Source organism: Protopterus annectens, chromosome 2.part1 (genome assembly GCF_019279795.1).
Source record: "Protopterus annectens isolate FY-2018-M chromosome 2.part1, PAN1.0, whole genome shotgun sequence".
Taxonomy (NCBI): domain Eukaryota; kingdom Metazoa; phylum Chordata; order Ceratodontiformes; family Protopteridae; genus Protopterus; species Protopterus annectens.
In genome coordinates, this window is record NC_056729.1 from 666,201,688 (window position 1) to 666,226,139 (window position 24,452).

The 24,452-nt window shown below is 42.2% G+C and overlaps 1 protein-coding gene across 1 annotated transcript in view; it reads right to left on the reverse strand.

Annotated features, from left to right (window-relative positions):
* The window catches only part of TMEM131L (transmembrane 131 like), a gene marked incomplete in the record, with an annotated part of 1,995,267 nt that overhangs the window by 1,516,386 nt on the left and 454,429 nt on the right, over positions 1-24,452 (reverse strand). The window contains 1 exon segment of the mRNA XM_044062407.1: positions 10,015-10,131. Within this exon segment, the coding sequence (XP_043918342.1) occupies positions 10,015-10,131 (117 nt within the window).

Here is a 24,452-nt window from a genome sequence, read left to right on the forward strand (position 1 = left end):
CTCGGCAAGAAAGACCGATGTAATGGCATCGGCTGCCTGTTTTTATACCACTGATGAGCTGACATTAGTCCTGAAGCGACAGCAACCGACGCAGAAATACTAAGCCTCTGGTATTCGGGCCGAATGAGGGCTACCCCTGACAGGATAATCCAAGTGTGATGACTGCAACAGTGAAACACTAAGAACATCAGAGCAAAGCTGAGACTTTACATCTGAATCCGGAAGGTCAGCGAGAAGCTGAGTGGCCTGAGAAAGAAGGGCCAAAGCATACTTATTCTTATGAGTTTGACATTTAATTGCCCTAAAGGCAAGAGTAGCTGAAGTGTACACTTTTTTCCCCAGCCTTTCCATGGCTTTGCCCTCCTTATCTGAAGGGAGAAGAGAAGTAGAAGGCAAAAGTCTGGATGGCTTATCAGTAGCTACAGAAACAATCACTGGGTCTTCAGCAAGGCATTTATAAAGGAATTTACAGTCCACTGGAACTTTAAAGAACCTATCTGGTTGCTTGGGGGCAGGTGGTTGAGAGTCTGGACTCTTAGAAGCAGAAGTGAAAGTGTCCAGAAAAGCTGGCAGAACTGCAAGCACAGCAGAAGGAGAAGGTGAATCCATTTGGAGTAAATAGTAATATCTCCTCTGCACATCAGTAACCTGTGAGCAGTCCCACTTGAAAAACTCACTCATATGAGTGACAGCATGATATCTTCACCAGGAGACTCAGTTCCATTGGACTCCTCCCTCAGCTGAAACATACTCCTAGAGAGAAGAAATTTGGATACTGTATGCCAAAGACTCACCCTCTGAGGAATCCTCATCCTCAGTTAATATCTGCTCCCTAAACCTTTTCTGAGGGGAAGTAGTATAGGAAGGGAAACACCAGTGGGAGGCTTCAAAGGCATAAAGGCATTAAATAATCCCTGTGTGAAGGCTTGCGAATCAGGTAGAAGTTCCTGAGGGGCTGGAAGATGTTTGGCTTTCTGTTTCTTTTTAAGGGGTACAGCAGCCATTTGGCAGGTGGAGGGACTCTATGTACACCTGCATTCTCTAACACTCGTTGGTACTTCCTCTCAAACTAAGATCTGAGGAATCCCTTGAGGGCCTTCTGAAATAATGAGACTAGGTTTGTCCTGCTCGTCCGAAATAGACGTCTGCAAAACCTCATAGCACGTGGCAGTGGCGGACTCCCCGACAGCTTCTGCTTCAGTACCTGCAGAGGAATCTAAGCCAAAATCCAAATGGGCCTTTGGGTCTTCACTAGCCTCAGAAGGGACATCCGGAATGGGTGGTGCAGGTGAAGCTTCAGGCCTGAGTTTCTTGGCCTTCTTTGTAGGCTCAGCAGAAGGGCCCGAAGTACCCTCCATAATGTCACGTGCTAACCTCTTAAGTCTTTGATTCTCAAGAAAAATATAAACAGAGAGTGAAGGCGGCTACATCAGGTTTTGGGAACAAATGCCTGACGTACACAGTAAGACTTAGAGTTGTGGTTAGGGCCTAAACAAAAAAGACACTGACTGTGCCTGAATTACATTGAATTTGTCTTTCACAACGGCACTTACCTTTCCTGGATGACATGTAACTTCAGACAGAAAAACAGTAGCAAAAGTAAAAGAAAAAACCCCAATGGGGCACTTATCTGAATTGGCTTGTACAGCAGCCAACTCCTCAGTGAGTAGACCAGCGGTTAAAGATGACATTTGAACTGGCGGCAGAGAAGTTCTGAGGATAATACATGCGGACTTCACTTTTATGGCCACGCCATCTTTGGGACTATGTGCGATGTCGCACGTACCTATCAGTGGTAAAAGGCTTTTGTATACTGTTCAGACGGTATCATTTATGGCAGGGAATCCCCATGTAAAGAATACTACAACATAGGAATAAAAGGACATCAGCAAGTCCTTAGCTACATTTATCCACACTTTCAGTTGTAGCTGACTCCTGCTCCAACCTCGAGAACAGCCACTGCCATTCACAAAGTTTACTTCTGTTTCACTCCTTGCTTAGTAAACTGTCAAGCCATTCTTATGTACCAGTCACACATGCATGCACAAACACCTGTGGATAATTTACATGTTGCCAGTTTACCTATAGCATGTCTTTTGAGTGCAGAAGGAAATCGCAGCACCTGAAGAAAACCCATGCAAACACAGGAAGGGCATGCAGACTCTGCACTAGACCCATCCTAATGGTGCAAGAACCAACCAGACCAAACTTTAAGACCATTAATCATGCAGTGTTCTATATACTAATTACAAACACTTCAAATACTATCTCCTCCATTAAAATTCACATATGCTTAGTGACCACTCACCTCTCTGCATTTTTTTAAGTTTTGGAAGGTGAAACACTAAAAACTCATCTACAGACCGGACTTCTTTCCTCCAGTCTAAAAATGCTATAAAGGCAACAGAAACTCTCATTTATATTCTTAGTTCACTCCAGAAAATACTCCCCCCTACAACCAGACTTAATAAAACTAGGCAAAATACAGGTTATGTTTGGATTTCTGATCATAACCAGCTTGTAGTGTATGCATCACTGTGATTATGCTAAAAAAATGAACAGAACCTAGCTCGTCACTGCTATAGCATGAGACCAGACCTTAATATTTAGAGTGGTGCTCAACAATCATTAAGCACCAGCTACACACTGTTAAGTTTGGGTCTGCACTAAAAGCAGACAACACTGGCCAACAGACAGCAGTAACAGGTAGAAACAACTTTGTTTCAACTCCCATTTCTACCTGCTGTCTGCTAAACTACACACGGCATTCTGAATTAAAGAGCCTCCCTTACACAGGGAATACAGAAGGATGTCAACCACTCCCTCATTCTTTACCAATTTTAAAGCCAACACAACACTTTTCATTTTTTAACATATTACTTTTGACTAATTTGTAGTGTACAGGGAAGACAAATCTCCATGCAGTACAAAGATTTATGATTGGCTCTCCAACCATAACTACATATTATGTGTTCTCAACATGGATTCACCTCTTGAGCTTTGCTTTCTAGGTGAATTTCTTGGCATCAATGTCGAGAACACAAAATAAGTAAGTTACAACTGGTGAACCGATCATAATCCTCTGTGTTATACATTTGAGATGTGGCTGTCAAGAAATTCAACTTGGCACTACAGCTGAGTCTATAAATGTCTATCACTTTATCTCCTGAAGGCAGAAAATAACTGGAAAAGAAATTATTTTATTCCAACTGACATATGGCCTCCTACATATCATACTGTCTTCCAAGGATAACCTGTCCTTCCTTTAAACTACATCCAGCTGAATGACTCAAAAATGTCTTCAGAAGCCTGGATCACAGGTGGGATTGAGAATACCTGAGTTGCTCTATTGCCAGCAAATCATATAATTTTTGCAAGTTACAGAAAAACTCCTTTAGACCCCAATATTTCCCTATAAAATTACTGTGTTTTCCAAATGTAATCATCTTATGAGAGCCTGCAGTGACAGTGTCACTGTCTATGTACAGATTTGATCCAAACAGGCAAGTTTCTCCTCAACCAAATCACAGTCCAAGGATTCATACAGGAATGGGTCACCTCATCTTTGAGTGGCAAAGAGCCATGAAGTAAATGGGGGGCAATGAGCAGAAGAGGGGTAAGCTCTCTGTAATGTTAACCAAGTATTCTTCAGCAAACATTTTATAAAAGGCCATTAACAAATCCTTGTGCTGTAGGCATCTGTAATTTCAAAACCAGTGTCTCAGGAATCTGTAAAGTCAACAACCTGCTCATGAGGGCCATCGTTAAATGTTAGGAACAAATGCATTATCTACAAGGAAATCCAGTACAAACACCAATACTTCTAACATCTACAATGGGACAGGACAGGGTATCCCCCCTAAGTTGACTAATTCCAAAAATACCAACCGACAGATGCATCTGAGCCTGAATGGAAACAGGAACCTACGTCATAAACAGGACTGTCAGGGTCTCTAAAGGCATCTATCTCTCCAACTGCAAACTCCTTTACTAGCATTTTTAACAGCTTTCTATTTATTGAAGTTTGTGATGGCGCTTTAGGGACTCCATGAGTTTCTCTTAAGTGGTGAGGAGGGCCATAAATTAATGGAAGGTTTGCTAGTTGTGGGAGGAGTGGACAAACTTGGTCAAGCACAACTAGCTTACAATGACCAACAAAAGTTACAAAATATCTAGTTCTCCTCAACAGGGTCATTTTTTAAGTCTTAGAATGCTAACAGCTGGTAAAGCTTGTTCTTCATCAAGACAAATCAGACAAAAAAAAAAAAAACAAAACAGACACAAATGGGTAAGCCTTGGCGGGGAATCTATCTACCAAACTTCTAAGACATGATGAAAAGCATACATGCTGCCAACTTTCTGCGGACTTCATTAACAATCTTTATTTATTTATTTAACATTTGTTTACCAAGAGTGTCCACTGGGCCAGAATGAGCTGGTTTTCAGTGGAAGCCTGGGGAGAAAAGCTCCAAGAAGACATAAGTACAACATACAGCAAAACTGACATTAATGCAGCATACAATTAAGTTACAAATTGGAGTAAAACTACTATTAGCTACAGTAAGTTAATATTACTTAATACGATGAAGACATTTAGCAATCATAAATGTATCATAACATTGCATGAAATATAAGTGTAAAAGAAGTGATTGTGTAGTAGAATAGTGTTAACAAGTGGTGACAAGGCGGTGGTTGAGAGATAAGTTAGTGGGGAGAAGAGAATAGAGGAGGATTACTGTGTGACTGGCATGAAAGGTGGATAGTGAAGTGAGTGAGAGAATAACAGTAGTGGAGAATCAGGTTATATGGGGTGTGGAACAGGAGCATTGCCAATGGGTAGTTAGATAAAGATGTAGGGTGTTTTTGAAGGAGATAACATCATTGGTGGCTCTGAGTGCTGATGGGAGTGAGTTCCAGAGCTTGGCAATGCAGAAAGAAAAGAGAGCCTGACCAGTGGGGAGTGTAGGTTTTTGAACGAGTAGCAAGGTCTCATTGTTTAATCTGAGGGGTCTGTTTGGGTGGTATTGAGTTAGAGTTGAGGAAAGGGCTGGACAGTCAAGAGGTTTATACATTATTTTGTGGGCTATGGTAAGCTGTTGGTAGATGAGGTATTGTGGTAATTCAAGCCATTTTAGTGTGTGAAGTGAGGAACAGTGGTGGGAGGAGTAGGTGGCATTAGTTGTGAATCTTGCGATTTTGTTATAACAGGTTTCCATTTTGCTTTTTAAACATTTGCAAATGTTTGTGAATAGGGGGGCACCATATAGTATGGTTGGTAGTAGGAAGGTAGAGGCCAAGGTTTGTTTGGTGGCGGGCCTAAGGAAGTGTTTGTCTGTAGAGGGTTCCTAGCTTTTGGTAGTTTTTTTAATGTTGTTGTGAATATGCTGGTTGAAGGCTGAGCTTTCATCAATGATGACACCTAACAGTTTTGTATGTCAGACAACTTCTAAGGCGGTTTTATTAAGTGAGTAGATTTTAAAGTCAGGTTTGTTTATAGTGGTGTTTTTTAGGAGTGAAGAGAAGAAGTTGGTCTTGTTTGGATTGAGTGGGAGATGGTTATTAGTCATCCAGTTTTCAATGGAAGAGAATGCTTGCTGAGTGTGTGAAAGTAGTTCGGGTATAGTCATGGAGGTGCAGATTATTGTTGAGTTGTCTGCATATTGAACAACAGAGTTGTTGGGAACACAAGTGTAAAATTCATTGATAAAAATACTGAAAAGTAGGGGGCCTAACATGGATCCTAGAGGAACTCCAGTGGGAGTATCTAGGAATGGTAAGGTAGAGGCATCCCATCTAGTAGAGTGTTTTCTACTGGACAGGTATTTGGAAAACCAGAGTAGAGTTGGTGAAGATATCCCCAGAGTGGAAAGCTTAGAGAGAAGAAGGGAGTGGGAGATGGTGTTGAATGCCTTAGAAAGATCAAGGAAGAGGGAGGAGACATGTTTTCCTTCATTGCAAGCTTGAATAACAGTATTTGTGAATGATAGGAGAGCAGTGGTAGTACTGTGGGCTTCAAAAAAAAAAAGTTATCAGAGGCATAGCTGTTTTTTTAAAGCACCTGAGGCATCCCACCAACCTAAGCTCTTCATTTAAATACCAAAAAACAAATCTTCTCCCTTTCTACTATCCACAACAGCCCTTCACTGGAAAAAGCAATAAAAGACTACTTTTAAACTCTGGCTTTTCAACTAGATACACACCCCTCCTAACCCCAGCGCTTCAGCAGAAGAGAAAAGGGAAAAAAATTGTTTTTTTCAAACAGTAGCAAGCCAATCACTACATCTGTAGCCATTGGCATGATACAGCTACAGCTTACCCCACACAAAGTGTTGATGCACTGAACTCCCTTTCTAAACCAGCAAAAGAAAAATGCAGGAAATGCACCTTTATGATGACATCCCCACACAGCTTGCATTCGGGGCAGCTTCCCACTCCTCCCCTTCCCCTTGCTATACTACTGTTCTCAACACAAACACTAAGTAATAAATAGGTCATTACAAAATTATACTTATCACTTTCAGACTCTGCACAGAAACAACTAACAAACCCAAACAAAAAAGGGTGATAACTCACATCAGAATAAAGAACTAAAGATGGCATGTGTTATGTTCTTCTTTCCAACAAAGTTTCTTGCTAATGTAACCTCAGATTTTGGCTACAAGGCATGCAAATGGCCTAGATGTTTAGTCCAAAAACTGGTATCTGAAAACCCTACACGTTTGGTCCCAAAACTGGTGTCCACTTATGATGAAATCCAATACATCTAAGAATGCACTGCAACAAAGATCCTTATAATAAAAACATGGGACTACAAAGGTGGCCTGGGTTACTACGAGTATCACTACACAGTAGGAAACTCATAGGAGGGGCTTCAGTAGAAAGCTTTAAGTACTATCTTGAATGAGAGATTCATATAAGTAAGTCTACAGCAATATGTTTCTTTCTCTAGCAATCTGTATTGGAAGAGATATCAAACCACCATATAGAGGCAGTTAATAGGTAGTGCGGTTTTGTCTCATCCTAAAAAATGAGGACTATGTTGAAAGAGCACTGATAAAGTGGAAGTGAAATGCAAGTATACACAAACTACAGAATGAGTAACCAAAAGTAGAATAAAGAAGTAAAAAAGACTGATTATTATAAAATAATATTCTTACTTATAAAATCAAAAACATTTAGAGAGACAAGATGGCAAGACAAGAATGAGTGATCATAAAAACTGAATATCAAAGAGGGAGGGCAGGAATTTCCTTCTGCTGTTTTATGGCAGTAATCTTGCAAGTCTCAGATGGAAGATAAAAAGGTAAGAAAATGATTAGACACTTAACACTAGTTAGCAATGCATCTGTACAACTGCTGGAGTTGTTAACATGCATGATGCTACACTAGTTATACAGTCTTGCAATGTCCACATGTCCATCTTATCCACTACATTTTGCCTTGTGAAACCACCACATCTCTGCCTGAGGACAACCATGTGAAGAAACAAAAAAAAAATCCTTCCCAGTATAAAAACTGTCCCGTGGCTTCATGTTATCACTGGTTTCACCTCCATCCAATCCCATATCAAACAAAAATTAACCAAACTGGTCCTTGAACCATTAAGTTAGGTTTCTGGAGATGCACGTTAAGTAGTCTAGAGAATCATTCCGGAGTAAACCTGCTGCTCAACAGACGTCTACACAAATTATTCTAAACAAGCTTTTGCCTACTTGCAATCTATCTCAGGAAAACAGTTTAATGTCTTGAAATGCACTGTGTTTAATTCAGGGGGAAAAAATTCCAAATATTCAGTAATATACACCCAAACTCCTGTTGAAAGTTATAAAAGTGCCCGTGTTACCTTCTGATTTGCTGTAACTAATAAAGAGTTCAAGAACAGCCCTTTGTGTGAAAAAGGGAGATTCTACACAAAGTAACCTAACAATGGCACAACCACATTATGGGTTAATCACACACAAATACCTTAATGGACAATTAACACTCACCAGCAGGACATTATTCTGCAGATATTACCCACTAAAAATAAATAAATATGCCTTCTTCGCCGCTATGAAGTTCAAATAGAAAAATAGCAAACTTCTGCCATTTTTTTACACTAGCTAAATGAAGCTTTTCTGTTTTGCAAGCACTTACGTAAACAAAATAAAAACGTGTGTGTGTGTGTGTGTGACAGAAATACAAACTTAGAAACACCACTCAACTCCTTTGTCCAAGAATTCAACAGAAGACAATCTCAGGGAAGAGAGACTCTGCCCAATTTCCCTGCTACAGGATTTGGGATAAAAACAACAGTTAGATGGCAGGGATTTTCTGTACAAAAAATTATATGAAACTATATCTAACTTTCACTGACCGACAGTACTCTCCACTGATTTACAACTGGGAAAATGCCTGGGAAAGGCGGATGCAATGCCTTATACTGTATGTTTTTTCCCATTCATTTGATCACAATGAGAAATTTGAAGTCAGTAACTGCTGGACACATTTGCCTGTCAGTACATTCAATTCTTACACAGCTTGCATTCTTGATGCAAAATACTTTCTCCAGCATCAATTACATATGATTTAGCAAGTTTGAAACATTAGATAGTACCTCAGGGTTCAGTCCTGGGGCCGCTCTTGTTTGGCATCTACTTCTCTGAAGTACAGGTCAACACTAAGGGACACTGGCTAACAAAGTTTGCAGATGACTGCAAACTGGGAGCCATTATTGAATCCCCAAATGATGTGGATACTCTACAAAAGGGCCTTACAGAAACAGATGCTTGGTGCCAGAGCCATGGGCTCAAGCTCAATGCCAAGAAATGTATTGTTATCCCCTTTGGGAAAAACATGTATCCATGAATTCCCATATAGGTGGCAGTACACTAAACACAGAAAGTGTGATAAGAGACTTAGGGACACAGGTGGACAGTGGTCTCACCTTCGATAACCACATCGCCACAACAGTCAGGAAATCCTTCTATGTGGCACACCTCATCACGAAGGGCTTTTCATCCAGAAAAAAGGAGGTCATTGTCCCACTGTACTCATCCCTCATTAGACCCATTATAGAATACAACGCCCCATTTGGTATGTACCTCTCAAGACATCTGCAACAACTGGAAAGGCCTCAGAAATACCTCACTAAAAGAATCACAGGCCTAAAGCAGATGCCCTACGCTGACCGCCTTAAAAAACTCCAGCTATATTCTGTCGCATATCGTCTACTCAGAGGCAATGCCTGCTTAACATACAAGGCCATGTCAAACCCAGAGCTGTTGGACATGCTACACTTAAAGAAATCCCAATCCCTCAGAGCTACACGCTCCAGGGATCTAAACCTTGTCATCACAATAAACAAAACATGCTGGAGGGATAGGTTCCTGACCCAGAGACTCCCCAGACTCTGGAATAGATTGCCCATACATGTCAAGCAGAGTGCCTCTTTGGACCTCTTCAAGAGGAACCTTGACGATTGGATGGGAGAAAGGAAATTCACCCCAGGGATCACGTCAGTCACCCTGCTAGACAGGGGTGCAGGAAAGTAAATAATGTGGGAAGAAATAGCCAGGGAATTGTTATGGCTAGGCTTGTATAGGCCCTAGGGCTGATAGCCTAGTACCAACCTATGAACCTATAAGATAGAGGAATTATTTTACATAAAAATATAACAAAATAATAACTTAAGAAAAAACAAATACAAAACAATTTAACAGATAGCCCATTACCTAAACGCAATAATTCTCTATAGGGTGGGAGTTGCAAGGGAAATAACGGACCTTCCAGGGGTGGAGAGACCCGATGTAAAACCTCTTGGTGGTCTATTTCCCCAATAATGCCCACATTGTTAGGCATTATTGCTTGCTTAAACTCAGCTCTACTTATGGCTATTGTGCACTTGTATGGCCACAAGGGTATTCAGTATGCAAGTAGAATTTTCTTTAAACATAAACTGTAGCAAACATAGCAAACCTCAATTATGACAAAAACAGCAAGTTCTTTCGATAAGGGGCACTAACCACTACCAACCTGATATGGAAGTACTCCTTGAGAAGAGGTATTTATAAAGAAAACATTTTCGGTAGTGCCTTCCTCTGTGGGCAAGAAAATGACCCTAAACGAAGCTTTTCCCCTTGGTGGAATAACCTAAACAAAAAGAGCAAATAAAAATGTTAAATCATTAGACATCAGTTTTGTTTCAAGGTCAGTGGCAATAGTTTTTCATGTTACTTCTAACAGCCTAAGTACAACTCTCTGCATCATGAGGAATGCTTTCATTCCTTTTCCTCTTCCTGAGTACTGAGCTGCCCTTTAAAAAAACAGAAACATTCTTTCTGCCCACAATGGCTTAAGCTGGTCTCCTACTCTGCAACAGTTAGCCAACAACCTAACAGATGCCCCTGTCAACAACTCATTACATGGTCCATTAATTCTTATAAGGCTTATTTGCTTTGGGTCAGGAATCAAGGGTGACAGCAGCCATGTTGCTATGGGTCAGGAATCAAGGGTGACAGCAGCCCTGTTGCTATACATCGCAAAGCTCCTATGCATTACACATGCATAATGCCATGAGCTACAACAGATTACGTTCCTGCTACTGTGTTCTGAAGCCTGTAACCCCTCTTGATATTCTGCCTATCATTATCCCTTCTAACCTATTCTTAGCTAGGGCTGCTAATGACAGGCTACTGCTTTCGTAACTAATTTCCTCCCAAATCTGGCTAGACCTCTGTTGCCCACTGCAGCTACCCAACGTAGATTACTAGTTATTAATACCTGAATGAAATTTAAATAGCAATTTGTAAATGGACTGATTATTTATAAACTTCTGAATGTAAGGCTGGGGAAGGGCTTCCCTAACTGCTAAACTGAATTATATATAGGTTCATAGGTTGGTACTAGGCTATCGGCCCTAGGGCCTGTATAAGCCTAGCCATAACAATTCCCTGGCTATTTCTTCCAGGAATATTTACTTCCCTGGTCCCCTGTCTAGCAGGGCAACTGACATGATCCCCGGGGTGAATTTCTTATCTCCCATCCAATCGTCAAGGTACCCTTTTGAAGAGGGCCAGATAGGCACTCAACTTGACATGTATGGGAAGTCTATTCCAGAGTACAGGGAATCTCTGGGTCAGGAACCTATCCCTCCAGCATGTTTTGTTCATTGTGATGACCAGGTTTAGATCCCTGGAGCGTGCAGTTATGAGGGATTGGGATTCGTTAAGTGTAGCATGTCCAACAGCACTGGGTTTGACATTGCCTTGTATGTCAAGCAGAGATCGCCTCTGAGTAGGCGATATGCAACAGAGTATAGCTGGAGGTTTTTTAGACGGTCAGTATAGGGCATCTGCTTTAGGCCTGTGACTCTTTTAGTGAAGTATTTCTGTGGCCTTTCCAGTTGTTGCAGATGTCTTGTGAGGTACATACCAAACAGGGCATTGTACTCTATAATGGGTCTAATGAGGGATGAGTACAGTGGGAAAATGACCTCCTTTTTTGGATGAAAAGCCCTTACTGATGAAGTGTGCCACACAGAAGGATTTTCTGACAGTTGTGGCTATGTGGTTATCGAAGGCGAGACCACTGTCCACCTGTGTCCCTAAGTCCTTTATCACACTTTCGGTGTTTAGTGTACTGCCACTTATGTGGTAATTCATGGGTACATGTTTTTTCCCAAAGGGGATAACTATACATTTCTTGGCATTGAGCTTGAGTCCATGGCTCTGCACCAAGCATCTGTTTCTGTAAGGCCCTTTTGTAAAATATCCACATCATTTGGGGATTCAATAATGGCTCCCAGTTTGCAGTCATCTGTGAACTTTGTCAGCCAGAGTCCCTTAGTGCTGGCCTGTACTTCAGAGAAGTAGATGCCAAACAAGAGCGGTCCCAGGACTGAACCCTGAGGTACTCCGTTTGTCACTTGTCTGGAGCTACATTTTGAGTTTGCTACTTTTACAGTGTGGGTTCTGTCAGTAAGCCAGTTGGCAACCCATCAAGTGACGTAGGGATTAATGTCCAGCTTAGTAAGTTTATCCATGATTCCAGAGTAGGGGATGGTGTTGAAGGCCTTGTTGAGGTCCAGATAGGCTGTGTGGACCGCCTTACCCTCGTCCAAGGCTCTGGAGACTGGTTTGAAGAAGTCAATCAGGTTCAGGAGACAAGCTCGGCCCTTTACGAAACCAAACTTGGTGGGGTCCAGTGTTTGAAGGTTGCCAATGTCTTTGTTTATAAGTTCTATGATAATGCGTTCCATGGCTTTGCAGATCAGGCTCGTCAGAGTGATGGGACGATAGTTCCTGGGATCCAAGGTGGATCCCCCCTTGTGGAGTAGGATAACTAATTGTGTGCCACTCATTGGGCACGAAGCCTGAGGTGAGGCTATGATTAAACATGACACTTAGGTGAGGTGCCAGTTCATTTTGTAGTTCATGTAGTACACAGCCCGGGATGTCATCTGGTCCCATGGATGCTGTATTCTTAGCTTTTGAGAGTACATTTTTTACCTGTGTGGCCGTGAGTACCGGAATTTGGCAATCTTTTGGTATTGAGATGGGCCCTTTAGGAGGTGAGAGGGGGGGGGTGAAGTTGGCACTGAATTGATCTGCCAGGATATTGGCAATATCCTTGGGATCAGTATATTTAATGTCATTCTATTGTAGCTCAGAGCAGATCTGAGCATTGCCATTTAGATTCTTGACATAACTATAGAATGCCTTGCTGTTGTCCTTGGAATCTTTGGCAATTTTATTTTCGTAACTAGCTTTGGAGGATTTTATGAGGGATCTCGGCTACTTACTGAGGCTGATAAGGGAGTTTTTTGCATCCTGGGATTTTCCTCTTTTCTGCAACAGTTTCTTCCTTCTGTTGTATAGTTTGTTTATGGCTGAGGACCACCAGATTGGGTTCCTTTTTTTTGGAGGAGACCATCTTGGTTCTGTTTGGAATGGCATGATTCATGCACGAGTGGCTGTGGTCATACAGTGCCTTAGTGTAGGATTCAGCGGTTGAACTTCCAGTTCCCATCTGCATGGGTGTCATGAAGTTTGTCACTTTTGACTTGAGTAGCATGAAGTTGGCTTTGAAGAAATTTTTTTATGGAAGTTTCCCTACTGAGGGGTGGGGGTAGGATGTGAACGTCAAGGATGATTAGCTTATGGTCAGACCTGACCAACAAGGGAGTGATCACTGGTGTGGAGCATCAATCTTCCATGTTGGTAATGGCCAGGTCTAGGATATTTGAGCCCCTGGTGGGACTATGGATTAGTTGGTCCAGGCCATTGGAATTTATGAATTCAGAGAACCGTTGGGCAAAGGTGTTGGTACCCGAGTAGTTTTCCCAATTAACTGCAGGGTAGTTGAAATCACCCAGTATTAGGGTGTTTGGTTGTATCTTAATATTATCTAGTATGTTTAGAAAGGTGCAGTGAGAATCTTGGGGCATGGTGGGGGATCAAGCTACAATTTGGATTGCAGTCTTACCCAGTGTTAGTTGCACCTGTAGAATTTCAGATGCATTGTGTCGAGCAACTAGCCTGGAGGTGAGAATATCCTTGGTGAATACGGACAGTCCTCTGCCTTTAGTGCTTCGGTCCTGGTTTGGTGGCCGAAAAGTGTGGTAAGAGTTGTAGCCTGGTATTGCAGGGGTGCTCTCTGGAGCCTTGAACCAGGTCTCAGTTACTACACAGATATCGATGTTCTCCATTTTTAGGAGTGCCTCGAGAGAGTGCATTTTGCGGTTTAGACTTCTAGCATTGAGTAGCATTACCTTCAGATTTTGCATGCTTATATCTGTTACGGTGGTGGTTTTGTCCTTTGAGCCTTGCCTAAAAAAAGACACTATAGGGGTGGCAAGAGCCTTAGCCAGTAACCTGAATCCCAGGGGCAACAGGTGCAGACCATCTCTGGCAAAGCATCGTGGTTTGTCGATCATGTCATCCCAGGCAGACAGATATCAGATCCCCTTTGAATGACACCAGAAACTTAGCCAATTGTTGAAGTCAATCATTTTGTCCTTATACTGTGGTATCATTCTGGGTGAAGGAAGGATACTGCTCAGGGCTAGGGTCATACCTGCCTGGGCCACATGATCCGAGAGCTCTTCTATGTCTCTTTTCATGTAGTCCAGGGAAGTATGTCTCAAGTCATTCACTCCAACATGGACAATGACAGAGTCATATTAGTACTTGTTGTGGAGTGACTTGAGTGCATGCGTTATGTGGCGGATCCTGGCACCCAACAGGCAGCTGACGGTAATTTTCTCCTTGTTCAGCCTGGTGAGTGGGACATCAGTGTGCCTGAATATACAGTCACCTATGACTAAAGTGTTGGGTACGTTGTCTTGCCTTAGGGGCTGTTTGATGGCATACTGGTGTTTTGAGCTATGTGTCACTTTAGTTGTGATTGGTGTTTGTTTGCAATTCAGCTTCGGAGGTCCTTGTTGCTTGGGCAGGTTAATGTTAAGGGCCTCTGCATAAGTGGGTTTAGTGTTACTATGTGTGGATGTTGGTGCCGTGAGTTTTGAAGGGCTGTGTGTTGCTTGAGTCTGCTGAATAATCTAAAAGACTGGTGTGAAAAATATGGTGAGTTATGATTTTTAGAGAGAGAGTTACTTCTGACTGTGAGTACATTACCCAATATTAATCTAAGTCAGAATCTAGAACTTCAAGACCTTCTGGTTTTAGTATGCATACCAGATTTGAAACAGTGTGAAATCTTGCTGGTTTATTCAAAAAGGCATAGTACAGTACAAAGTTTATATCAGTGTAACAGAGTGCATCCAATGCTAAGCAACAGAAATCCTGATGCTGAAAGATTAGACATTATTGCATTTCTTTCACCATTAATCATTAATAGTCAGGAAAGTTAATTACAGAGATGACAAGAGTCTAATGCAAAGAGCTCTACTGATAAACCAGATTATGATAGATACGGGAATACTACCCAATATTTTCAATGTCCATGTTCATCTTTACAGGGCTGATTTGTGGGAGTATAAAATACAAAACACTGTTGTGTCTTAAAATAAGTTTGCAGGTATTCACTAGGTTACTGATCTGTGATGATCTTAAGAAATTCATTTATTCACAGCTTCGTTGTGCCCGGCTTGGACACCTGTGACTAAAAGACTTGGACTGCTTCTAAAACCATATGGACCTGCAAAGCTGATACAAGTTTTTTTTTTCCGCAGTTGCACTGTTTCTGTGCCACATTTATTGACTTGGTTGAATTTATCACTGTTTTTCAGCTTGCACTTGTTAAAGAAACTCCTCTGTTTGTTACTGCACTGCTCTTAGTGTGTTTTGACAGTATTCTGATATTTCCTAACCTCCTCTGATACTATAAAAGCTGTTCTAAGTTTGACAATTTCTTCTGAATCTGACAAAATATTTCAAAATTTTGCAAAGTTTTTTTGTGTTGTGAACATCTCTCATGGTTAGTGAACTTATTTCCAAGGATATCTAATATTGCAGGAATTCATATCTCAGTAACTGAATGAGTGTGTAACCCTGTAAAAGTCTTTCAACCTGCTGGTATAAAAGCCAAGCGCAAAAGCGGTTCCCTGTGCTTGCATGTAAGCAAACCCCTCCAGTTTAAAATCTTCTATACAAAATGCCGCCATAGTCTCCCACTTTTCACAGCTGCTCAGTTTGTGCACAGAGTGGTACCACTGCAGGCCATCTAATAGTACACTACTAAACACTCTCACTTTGACCTTTAAGTGACTCTCCCATTACTCCTTCCCATCTAAAAATCGTTTTTCCTTGCCTTAACATAAAACATAGGCTAGATTCAGACCTGCTGAATCTAGACTGTTTAGTATCACTGTGCTCTTAAACCAGCTATCTTTCTTAAGAGGGCCTCCCTGCACCCTTGTGGCAGAAGTGTGCAGCTCAGGACTCATCTGAGTTGGGGACTACTGAAGAAAGGCTCAGTGTGGGGCTTTACCCTTGGTAGTTGTGTTAAAAACCTTTTAAATTTGCCTGTACATAAGCCTCACATTTGCTTGTTGCTGTGCACCACGCAAGAGGATTTAACAGTGCTCTGTACAGATGCAAATAGCTGGGAACATCATTTTTCCCTAGAGACTTTCCAGTAGAACCCCACCCCAAGCCTTCCTGCTGAACAAAGGGTAACTCAACTGTGCTGTAATCAGAGTTCTCACTCTTATCCACAACCTGCTATATACCCCACAACCTTTGCTACTCCAAGTCAAACTAGCCCACTAGTTAAGCCAACTAGCCCCTTTCCTACTCAAAATACCACATTCAGAAAAATCCTGCCACAATAGATGGGCAGTTTTCCATCATTTCTCCTGCCAGCTTGATTGATATGGGCATCATGAGACAATGATGCAATCCTTTCAAGCATACAGGCAACCATTTATTCCTAAAACGAACACCCTACGTGACAGATGCAAATACACACTGGAATTGGAGTCAATTGTCTCACATAAAAACAAACCAGACATCAAACAGGTTTGCCAGCACACATGCTTCATCTCTCACACAAAATAAGGTCATGACACATAAACCGACATACACTAAAAGCCTACCAAAAGAACAGAGACCTCCCAAATGCACACCACCCATACTCACTACTAAGCAGAAAGAAACCCCTACACATATCAACACACACACCAGTGTCTCACCAAACAAGTCCCTAAGGTGAAACGCATCAAATGTCTTGATCACAGGTGACTCCATAGTGAGACACACAGATGCCCCCCTCACCAGAATGGACAAGGAGAAGGTCATGGTCAGCTGCCTATCAGGTCTCCGGATCCAACAATTTACTCATGCACTCAAGTCATTCAACAACAAGTACTATTATGACTCTGTCACAGTCCATGTTGGATTGAACAAATTGAGATGTACCGCTCTGGACTATATGAATAGTGACACAACAGAACCCTCTGATTATGTGTCTCAGATAGGTATGTCCCTAGCCCTAAGCAGTATCCTTTCCTAACCCAGGATGAACAAAAAAATGACCGACTTCAACAACTGGCTTAACTTCTGGTGTCAGCCTGGGAGAATATGGTAGACAGACCTTGCTGCTTTGCTAGAGACTATCCACACCTGTTCCCCCTAGGCTTTTGGATATTGGCAAAGGCCCTTGACTCCCCCACAGTGGCCTTTTTTAGCCAATGTCAAAACAACAAATTTCTCAATGTAACAAAATCTAATCGACACAAACATAGGGTCATGCTGCTTAATGCTAGGAATTTAAACACAAAACTGCACATCCTAATAGCACTCCTCCATTTGGAGGACACTGATGTCTGTGCAGTTACCGAGACATGGTTCAAGGCCACTGAAAGCACCCCGGCCGTGCAAGGCTACAATGCCTTCCACACATTCAGACCTCAAAATGAGTGTGAAGGAAGCAAAGGTGGAAGGTTATCCATCTTCATTAAAACCAAATACACTTCAAGACTGTTCAAACAGAATGACTCTCTAATTACTCCATGTCCAATTAACTATTGGGAAAGTACCATACCACATCATTGCTAGCGATAGATCCCCCACCATGAACCACGATAAGCACAACGCCTACCTAGATTTACTGGAACACCTCACCATACAGCCCAACACCTTAGTCATGGGAGATTTCAAATATCCTTCCATAGACTGGGGGAGCATACACAAGCAAAAATACGCTCGTCCAGAGGTTCCTGGACTTTGTTAACACAAATGCTCTAGAACAAACATCTGCACCCCCACTAGGGGCTCTAATGTTCTGGACACAGTACTCACCAACATGGAGAGTTACTGTACTTCCCCACAAGTGATGTCCTCCCTGGTTAGGTCAGACCAAAAATCAGTCATGTCTGAACTGACTCCTTCACAGGAAGAAAAATTATAAAAAACTTACCAAAGTTAATTACAGCCTACCAGATGATGGCATAAAAAGCTTCATACCGCCCGCAATCATACACATCAATGATCACTATGCAGAAGTGTACACAAATGCCCTGTACGAACACCTAAGAGACTGCATAAACTCTGCTGCACCTGACCAGATCAAAACCAGGTCTTCCCCTAAAAACAAGCTACCGTGGTGGACTAAGAGACTGCATAAACTCTGCTGCACCTGACCAGATCAAAACCAGGTCTTCCCGTAAAAACAAGCTACCGTGGTGGACTAAGTATAAACAGACTATAACTAGAGGAAGAAACTGTTGTCCAAAAGCAAGCGGGATATCACTCTACAGAGAAAGAGTTCCCTCTCAAGCCTAAACAAGAAAATCAGAAATCTTGTAAAGTCTTCTAAAGCAAATTACGAAACTAAAATTGCATCCTTAGCCAAGGATAATCATAAGGCATTCTTTAACTACATCCAAAGTCTAAAAGGTAATGCCCAGCTATGTGCCGAATTGGTTGTAGATGGGATCACTCATACTACACAGGAAGATATAGCCAACCTGTTAGCTGACAGATTCAGCTCAAACTTCACCCCCTATCCCCACCTACGATATCCCAAAGCATACCTGACACCAGCCCTCTGCCTAGCATCTCTAGAGAACAGGTCATCTCTGCGCTCGGCAAGGCAAAAAACACAGCCTCATTGGGACCAGATAACACCCCAGGTTGTTTACTAAACAATCTAAAATAAGACCTAGTGGACCCACCTGGTGTTCTGTTTAATCATAGCTTGAGAACTGGCTATTTTCCTGAAGAATGGAGAAGAGCAACAGTAATTTCCCAGTACAAAGGGAGGACAACTGTTCCTGGGAACTACAGACCCATAAGTCTAACCAGCCTCATCTGCAAGATCACAGAAAGAATTATCATGGACCTTATATCAACAAGTATATAGGCGACCTCCAAATGCTGAACCCAACCCAGTTTGGCTTCGTTAAGGGTAGATCATGCTAATTAAACCTGGTAGACTTCTTTGAGGATGTCACCAAAACCATGGACGAATGTAAGACATTGCACACAGCCTATCTTGACCTTGCCAAGGCTTTTGACACAATCCCTCACTCTGCCATTGTCAAGAAACTCTCCCAGATGGGGTTTAATCCTTAACATTCCTAGATAGGTAGCCAAATGGCTCACCAACAGAACACACTATCAAAAGAGATGACTCTGTCTCCACCAGTAGACTAGTCACCAGTGGAGTACCACAGGGGTCTGTGCTGGGCCCCTTACTGTTTGATATCTCTTGCTCAGAAGTCAAGGCCAAAGTAGATGATCTCTGGCTCACCAAGTTCGCTGATAATTGCAAACTGGGAGCAATCATTGAGTCCCCCAATGAAGTCAAAATATTACAAGAAGGGCTAACTCAAATGATTGGTGCCAAAGCCGTGGTCTAAAACTAAATAAAAAAAATTGCATGATTATTACCTCTGGCAAAATGGAATTCCCTTCAAATTACAATATTGACAGAACCCTCATGAGTTCCAACCCAGTGGTGCGAGACTTGGGAACACAGGTTGAAAGCAATCTGAGCTTCGACCACCAAGTTTCCACAGTGGTAAGGAAAGTCTTCTCTATAGCGCATCTCATAACCAAGGGCATAGCAACCAGGTCAAGAGATGTTATATCTCCACTGTACTAAACCTGCATCAGACCACTAATAGTGTGTGATGCACCCTTTTGCATGTACCTCAACAGACACCTGCAGCAGTTGGAGAGACCTCAGAGGTTTCTCACTAAGAAAATACAGGGATTCCATACCATGACCTACATGGACAAGCTGAAAACCCTGTCACTTTATTTTGTATCTTACAGGATTGCTGACAGGTGGACCTGTGTTTGGCCTATAGGGCAATCTCTGACACTGCCCTAATGGAAATGCTGTACATCCGCAACTCAAATGGCACAAGGGTCACTCGCTCTAGGGAGCTCAACTTAGCCTGTGACATTAACATAACATGCTGGAGAGACAGATATGTCCCAGACACTGACTCTTCTCTAGAATAGACTTCCTATTCATGTAAAACTGAGCTTCTCAATGATTCTATTCAAATGCAGCCTAGATAACTGGATGGGAGACCACAAATTCGCCCCTGGGGTGGCACCCATGTCCCTCATGGAGAGGAGTAGTTGGTTATGATCACAGACCCACTCTGTTCATCAATTCTTTCTGTGAACTACCAAAAAGAACAAATGGAGATGCTTTGGATTAACTTGGCTAGGCCTGTAAAGGCTCTAGGGCCACTAGCCTAGTAACTTCAGATGAACCTATGAAGAAGCCTTGTCTTTTACATTCTTATGGCAGTTTTTAACCCTTATATTTTGTGCATGAATAACCTAGAAACAGCAGAACAAGGATATGTTGGGCTATTACTTGTTGCCCCTTTCCATAAGGGACATGGGTGCTAAGCCAGGAGTGAAAATTTACAGTATCCCAATCAATCAAAATTTCATTTGAATAGAATACGAAAACTACTGTGCTTTATGTGGAGTGGAAGACTGTTCCCTAAGAGCGGTACGGTAGGAGAAGCAAATCTTTCTCTCTCTCTCTCCAATATGTCCTGTTTACGTTGCAGCACAGATTTGAGATCCCTTGATTGGGTGTTTACTGTACCACTGGACCTGCAAATGTGTCAATAGGTCTGATAGGATACAGTCTGTTCTGTAATGATCCCTGTCTTGGAAGTATTGTCATTTACAGGCTCTATAGTGACTTCAATTTATGGAATTTCAATAAGTTCTTGACCAAGGTGCTTCTGTTCAAACCAAGTAAACAGCGGGCAAGAAGCATACTTTGCCAGGCTAACTCAAATTTCATCCATGGCAGAACTGTACATAGTGTAATAATCAGAAGTCAGTCATTAAATCATTATAACTGTACATATATTTACATACACACACACAAACACACATACATAGATACATATATATATATATATATATATATATATATATATATATATATATATATACTCATCTTTTACATACAGTAGAGTATATACTCTTAGCAGTCTGTAGGAGACAGGGTGTACAGATAGGGCTTTGAGGTGATGTGCAAAGGACATTGTGTTTATGCGCTGTATTCTTTTTGTAAGGAACCTTTGCAGATGTTCCAGTTACTACATGCGTCTGGGTCAGGTAAACATCAAAGGGGCATTACACTCAATGATGGGTTTGATGAGGGTCGTGTACAGTGGTAAAATGATTTCCTTGGCTCTAGATGGCATACACTTACTTGTAAGGTGAGCAATGCAGAATTTCCTTACTACCTTGGATACATGTTAGTTGAAGGCCAGGTTACTGTCTACATGTGTTCCCTGACTAATGGGTCAACTCTTACGGTGTTTAACTGATGATGTAGTTTCCTGGGTAGCCAACTTCCCAAAAAGTACTGTAATTAATTTCTTTGCATTGAGTTTTAAGCTATGGCTTTGGCACCAGTCATTTGTCTGTTAGACCCTCTTGTACAACATCAGTATCTTGGGGGGATTCCATGACTGCTCCCAGTTTGCAATCATTTGCAAACTTGATCAACCAGAGGCCTCTAATATTAGCCTTGACTTCTGAGAAGTAGATGCCAATGAGGAGCGGGACCGGCACAGAGCCTTGTGGGACTCCACTGGTGACTGGCCTCTTTGAGGAGGTGGTTTCAACAATCCTAACATCCTGGGTCCTACCTGTGAGTCAGCTGGCTATTCAGCATGTTATACAGGGGTTAATGCCCAATTCCACAAGTTTGTTAGCGATGTCAGAGTGACGTACTACATCAAATGCCTTAGCTAGGTGAAGGTGGACAGTATGCATTGTGTTATCCTCATCCATTGCCTTGGTGACCTTTTCAAAGAAGTCCATCATGGTCAGTAGGCATAACCTTCCTTTTATAAAGCCAATGCAGTGTCTGTAGGTCTCCTATGTCTTTGTTGATCATTTCCATGATAATCTTTAATTTTTTTCCATGGGTTTGCATACAAGATTAGTCATACTAATGGGTCTGTAGTTTCTGTACTGTTGATAGTCTGCTCTTATGAAGAGAGATGACTGTTGCAGCTCTCCATTCTCGTGGTACAAAGCCTGTTTTAAGACTACAGTTAAACGTCAATTCCAGGGTCCTTGTAGGTCATTAGTTTAGACTATTTAGCAGGCATCCTGAGACATTATCAGGACATACTGAGAAGCTGTGTTTTTGGTCTTATGAAGAGCAGCCAGGACATGCTCTACTTATAGTTGGAGGAGCTATATTTGAAGGTGCTTCTTGGGAGGTAGATGGGGGTGAGTTAAAAGCTGGAAATGAATTTGTTAGCTAGCAGATTCGCTATATCACTCAGCTCAGTGAATGTGGCACCAGTAACCATCAGGTCAGCACACTGATGTGTGCTGTCTTTGAGGTTTCTGACATAGCTGAAGAAGGCCTTATGGATATTCTTTTGACTGGGAAGCTATCTTGACCTCAAAAATTATATCTATTGGACTTAATTAGCCCTCTTACCTGCCTGTTTATTTTGATGAGCCAATTCTTATCTTTATAAGAGTTACACTTCCTGATTCTAGCCATAATTTGTTTCCTTTTACTGTACAACCTGTTTAATCTGGGATGCCACTAGGGTGGTTAGTTTTTGAAGTTAGTTTTGGGATTACTTCTCTTAGGTTCAGCAGTCGCTATTCAGCCATTGACATGGTTGTACAGAGTTTCTGTGAACAACTCTGAGCAGACTGCTGTATTTTCTGGACTTGGAGGAACACAGAATTTTGACAAACTATCACTTAAAAGGTAGTTTGCCTTGGAATAGTTTCTGTGACTCAATTTACTGGGGTGTCACCCTAGCCCTAATTTACTAGCCACCTGGTGGTGTAAACCTTGACTCGAGATGATTGTCACTGCTGAATTGACACCTCGACTTCATGTGCAAAATGGGAAAAAGGGGTTGAGGATGGATGGACATTTCGAAGGCGACAGCTTTATGGTCCAACCTGAATGTCTGGCCACTACACAAAATCTTTAGTCACTGCAACATACGTCGGGCATCTGACATTGGCCATAGGGAGCGTGGACCACAAAAGTGATGTCTGCACATACCATTCTCAGAACTGAGTGCTCCAATCAGACCCCAGTCCCAGGATAGCTGCACAAGTCCTTAATCATTCAGCAAGCCCAAATTTTTTATTTATTTATTTTTTTTAAATATAAGGGGTAGGAGGGTGGGATAGAATACTGCAACATGGAAGAGAAGGACATCTATGATTATGGTAAAATTTTACGCAACTATTCTATGTCCTTCTATTCTCATGCTGCACTATTCATAACCTTTGGGTAAGTACCATAGCTCAAAGGGAAAAAGAACAGGGTGGTGTGGAACTGTTTTCCAGAAATCAATGCAGGATTCACCTAGCAAACCGTGCTCTAGCTCAGGAGATGTGATCCAATTTGTAGTGTTTTGTGAAGGTATGGACAGATATCCAGGTAGCTGCTTCTAAAATAGAGGCAGTGTCCAGCCCCTTCAAAAAGGCTCCAGAGGAGGCCATGGCCCTAGTGGAATGGGCTTTTACGTTCTGAGTCTATTTTTTCCATGGCAGATATAGCAGAAGGAGATGGCTTTGGAAATCCATGTAGAAATAATCTACTCTGCCACAGCTTTTCGCAGAGCCCTAGCGTGAAATGAGACAAACAGTTGCTCTGATCTCCTAATGGATTTGGTCTTGTCAATGCAGAATCTTAGTTGTCTGTGAGCATCAAGGGAATGCAGGGCTCTCTCACTGTCATTCTGGGGTTGTGGGGAGGTGGATACATTGGTTCAGGGACAACTAATTGACCACCTTAGGTCAAAGGATAGGTTAGTCCATTAGGTAACTCTATCCTTGTGGAAAATTAAAAATGGTGGGGTGACCATGAAGGCCTGGAGCTCAAACTTTCCTGGCTGAAGTTAGGGCCACCAAAAGCACAGTTTTCCAAGTGCAATACTTCAAACAGGCTGTAGCTGCTTGCTGAAATAGAGCAGCAGTGAGCTTCTCCAACACACAGTTCAGGTCCCAGGGCAGTAGATGCCCAGTAGGTGGGGATGGATTAGGAATCCCTTGTTATGTGTGAGTAGGTCCACCCTTTGAGGTAACTTGTGATGACTGCACCTGGCTAAATGCAGGAGGAGGAGGAACCAGTGCTGTCTTGGCCAAAAGGGGGTCACTGGCAAGATTTATGGTCTGTCCTCCTGAATTTTCTTCAGGACTTTCTGTAGGAGTGGGAAGGGGAGGAATGCGTACAGAAACATCCCCTTCCAGGAGATAGAGAAGGCGTCCGTTGCCCTCACTAGGGGGCTGGGAGCCCTGGTACAGAAGTGTGGAAGTTGCCTATTCAGAGGGAAGGCAAACAGGTCTATTTGTGGTGTACCCCACCTGTGGACTATATCCAGAAACACATCCCTGTATAGCATCCATTCATGGGATTGTGACATGGTTCTCCTCAGGATGTCTGCCTGCATGTTCTGAGCTGAGGAGATATGGACAGTCTGCATGGTTACTCCATGCTGGGCCGCCAGTTCTCAGACCTGTAGTGCA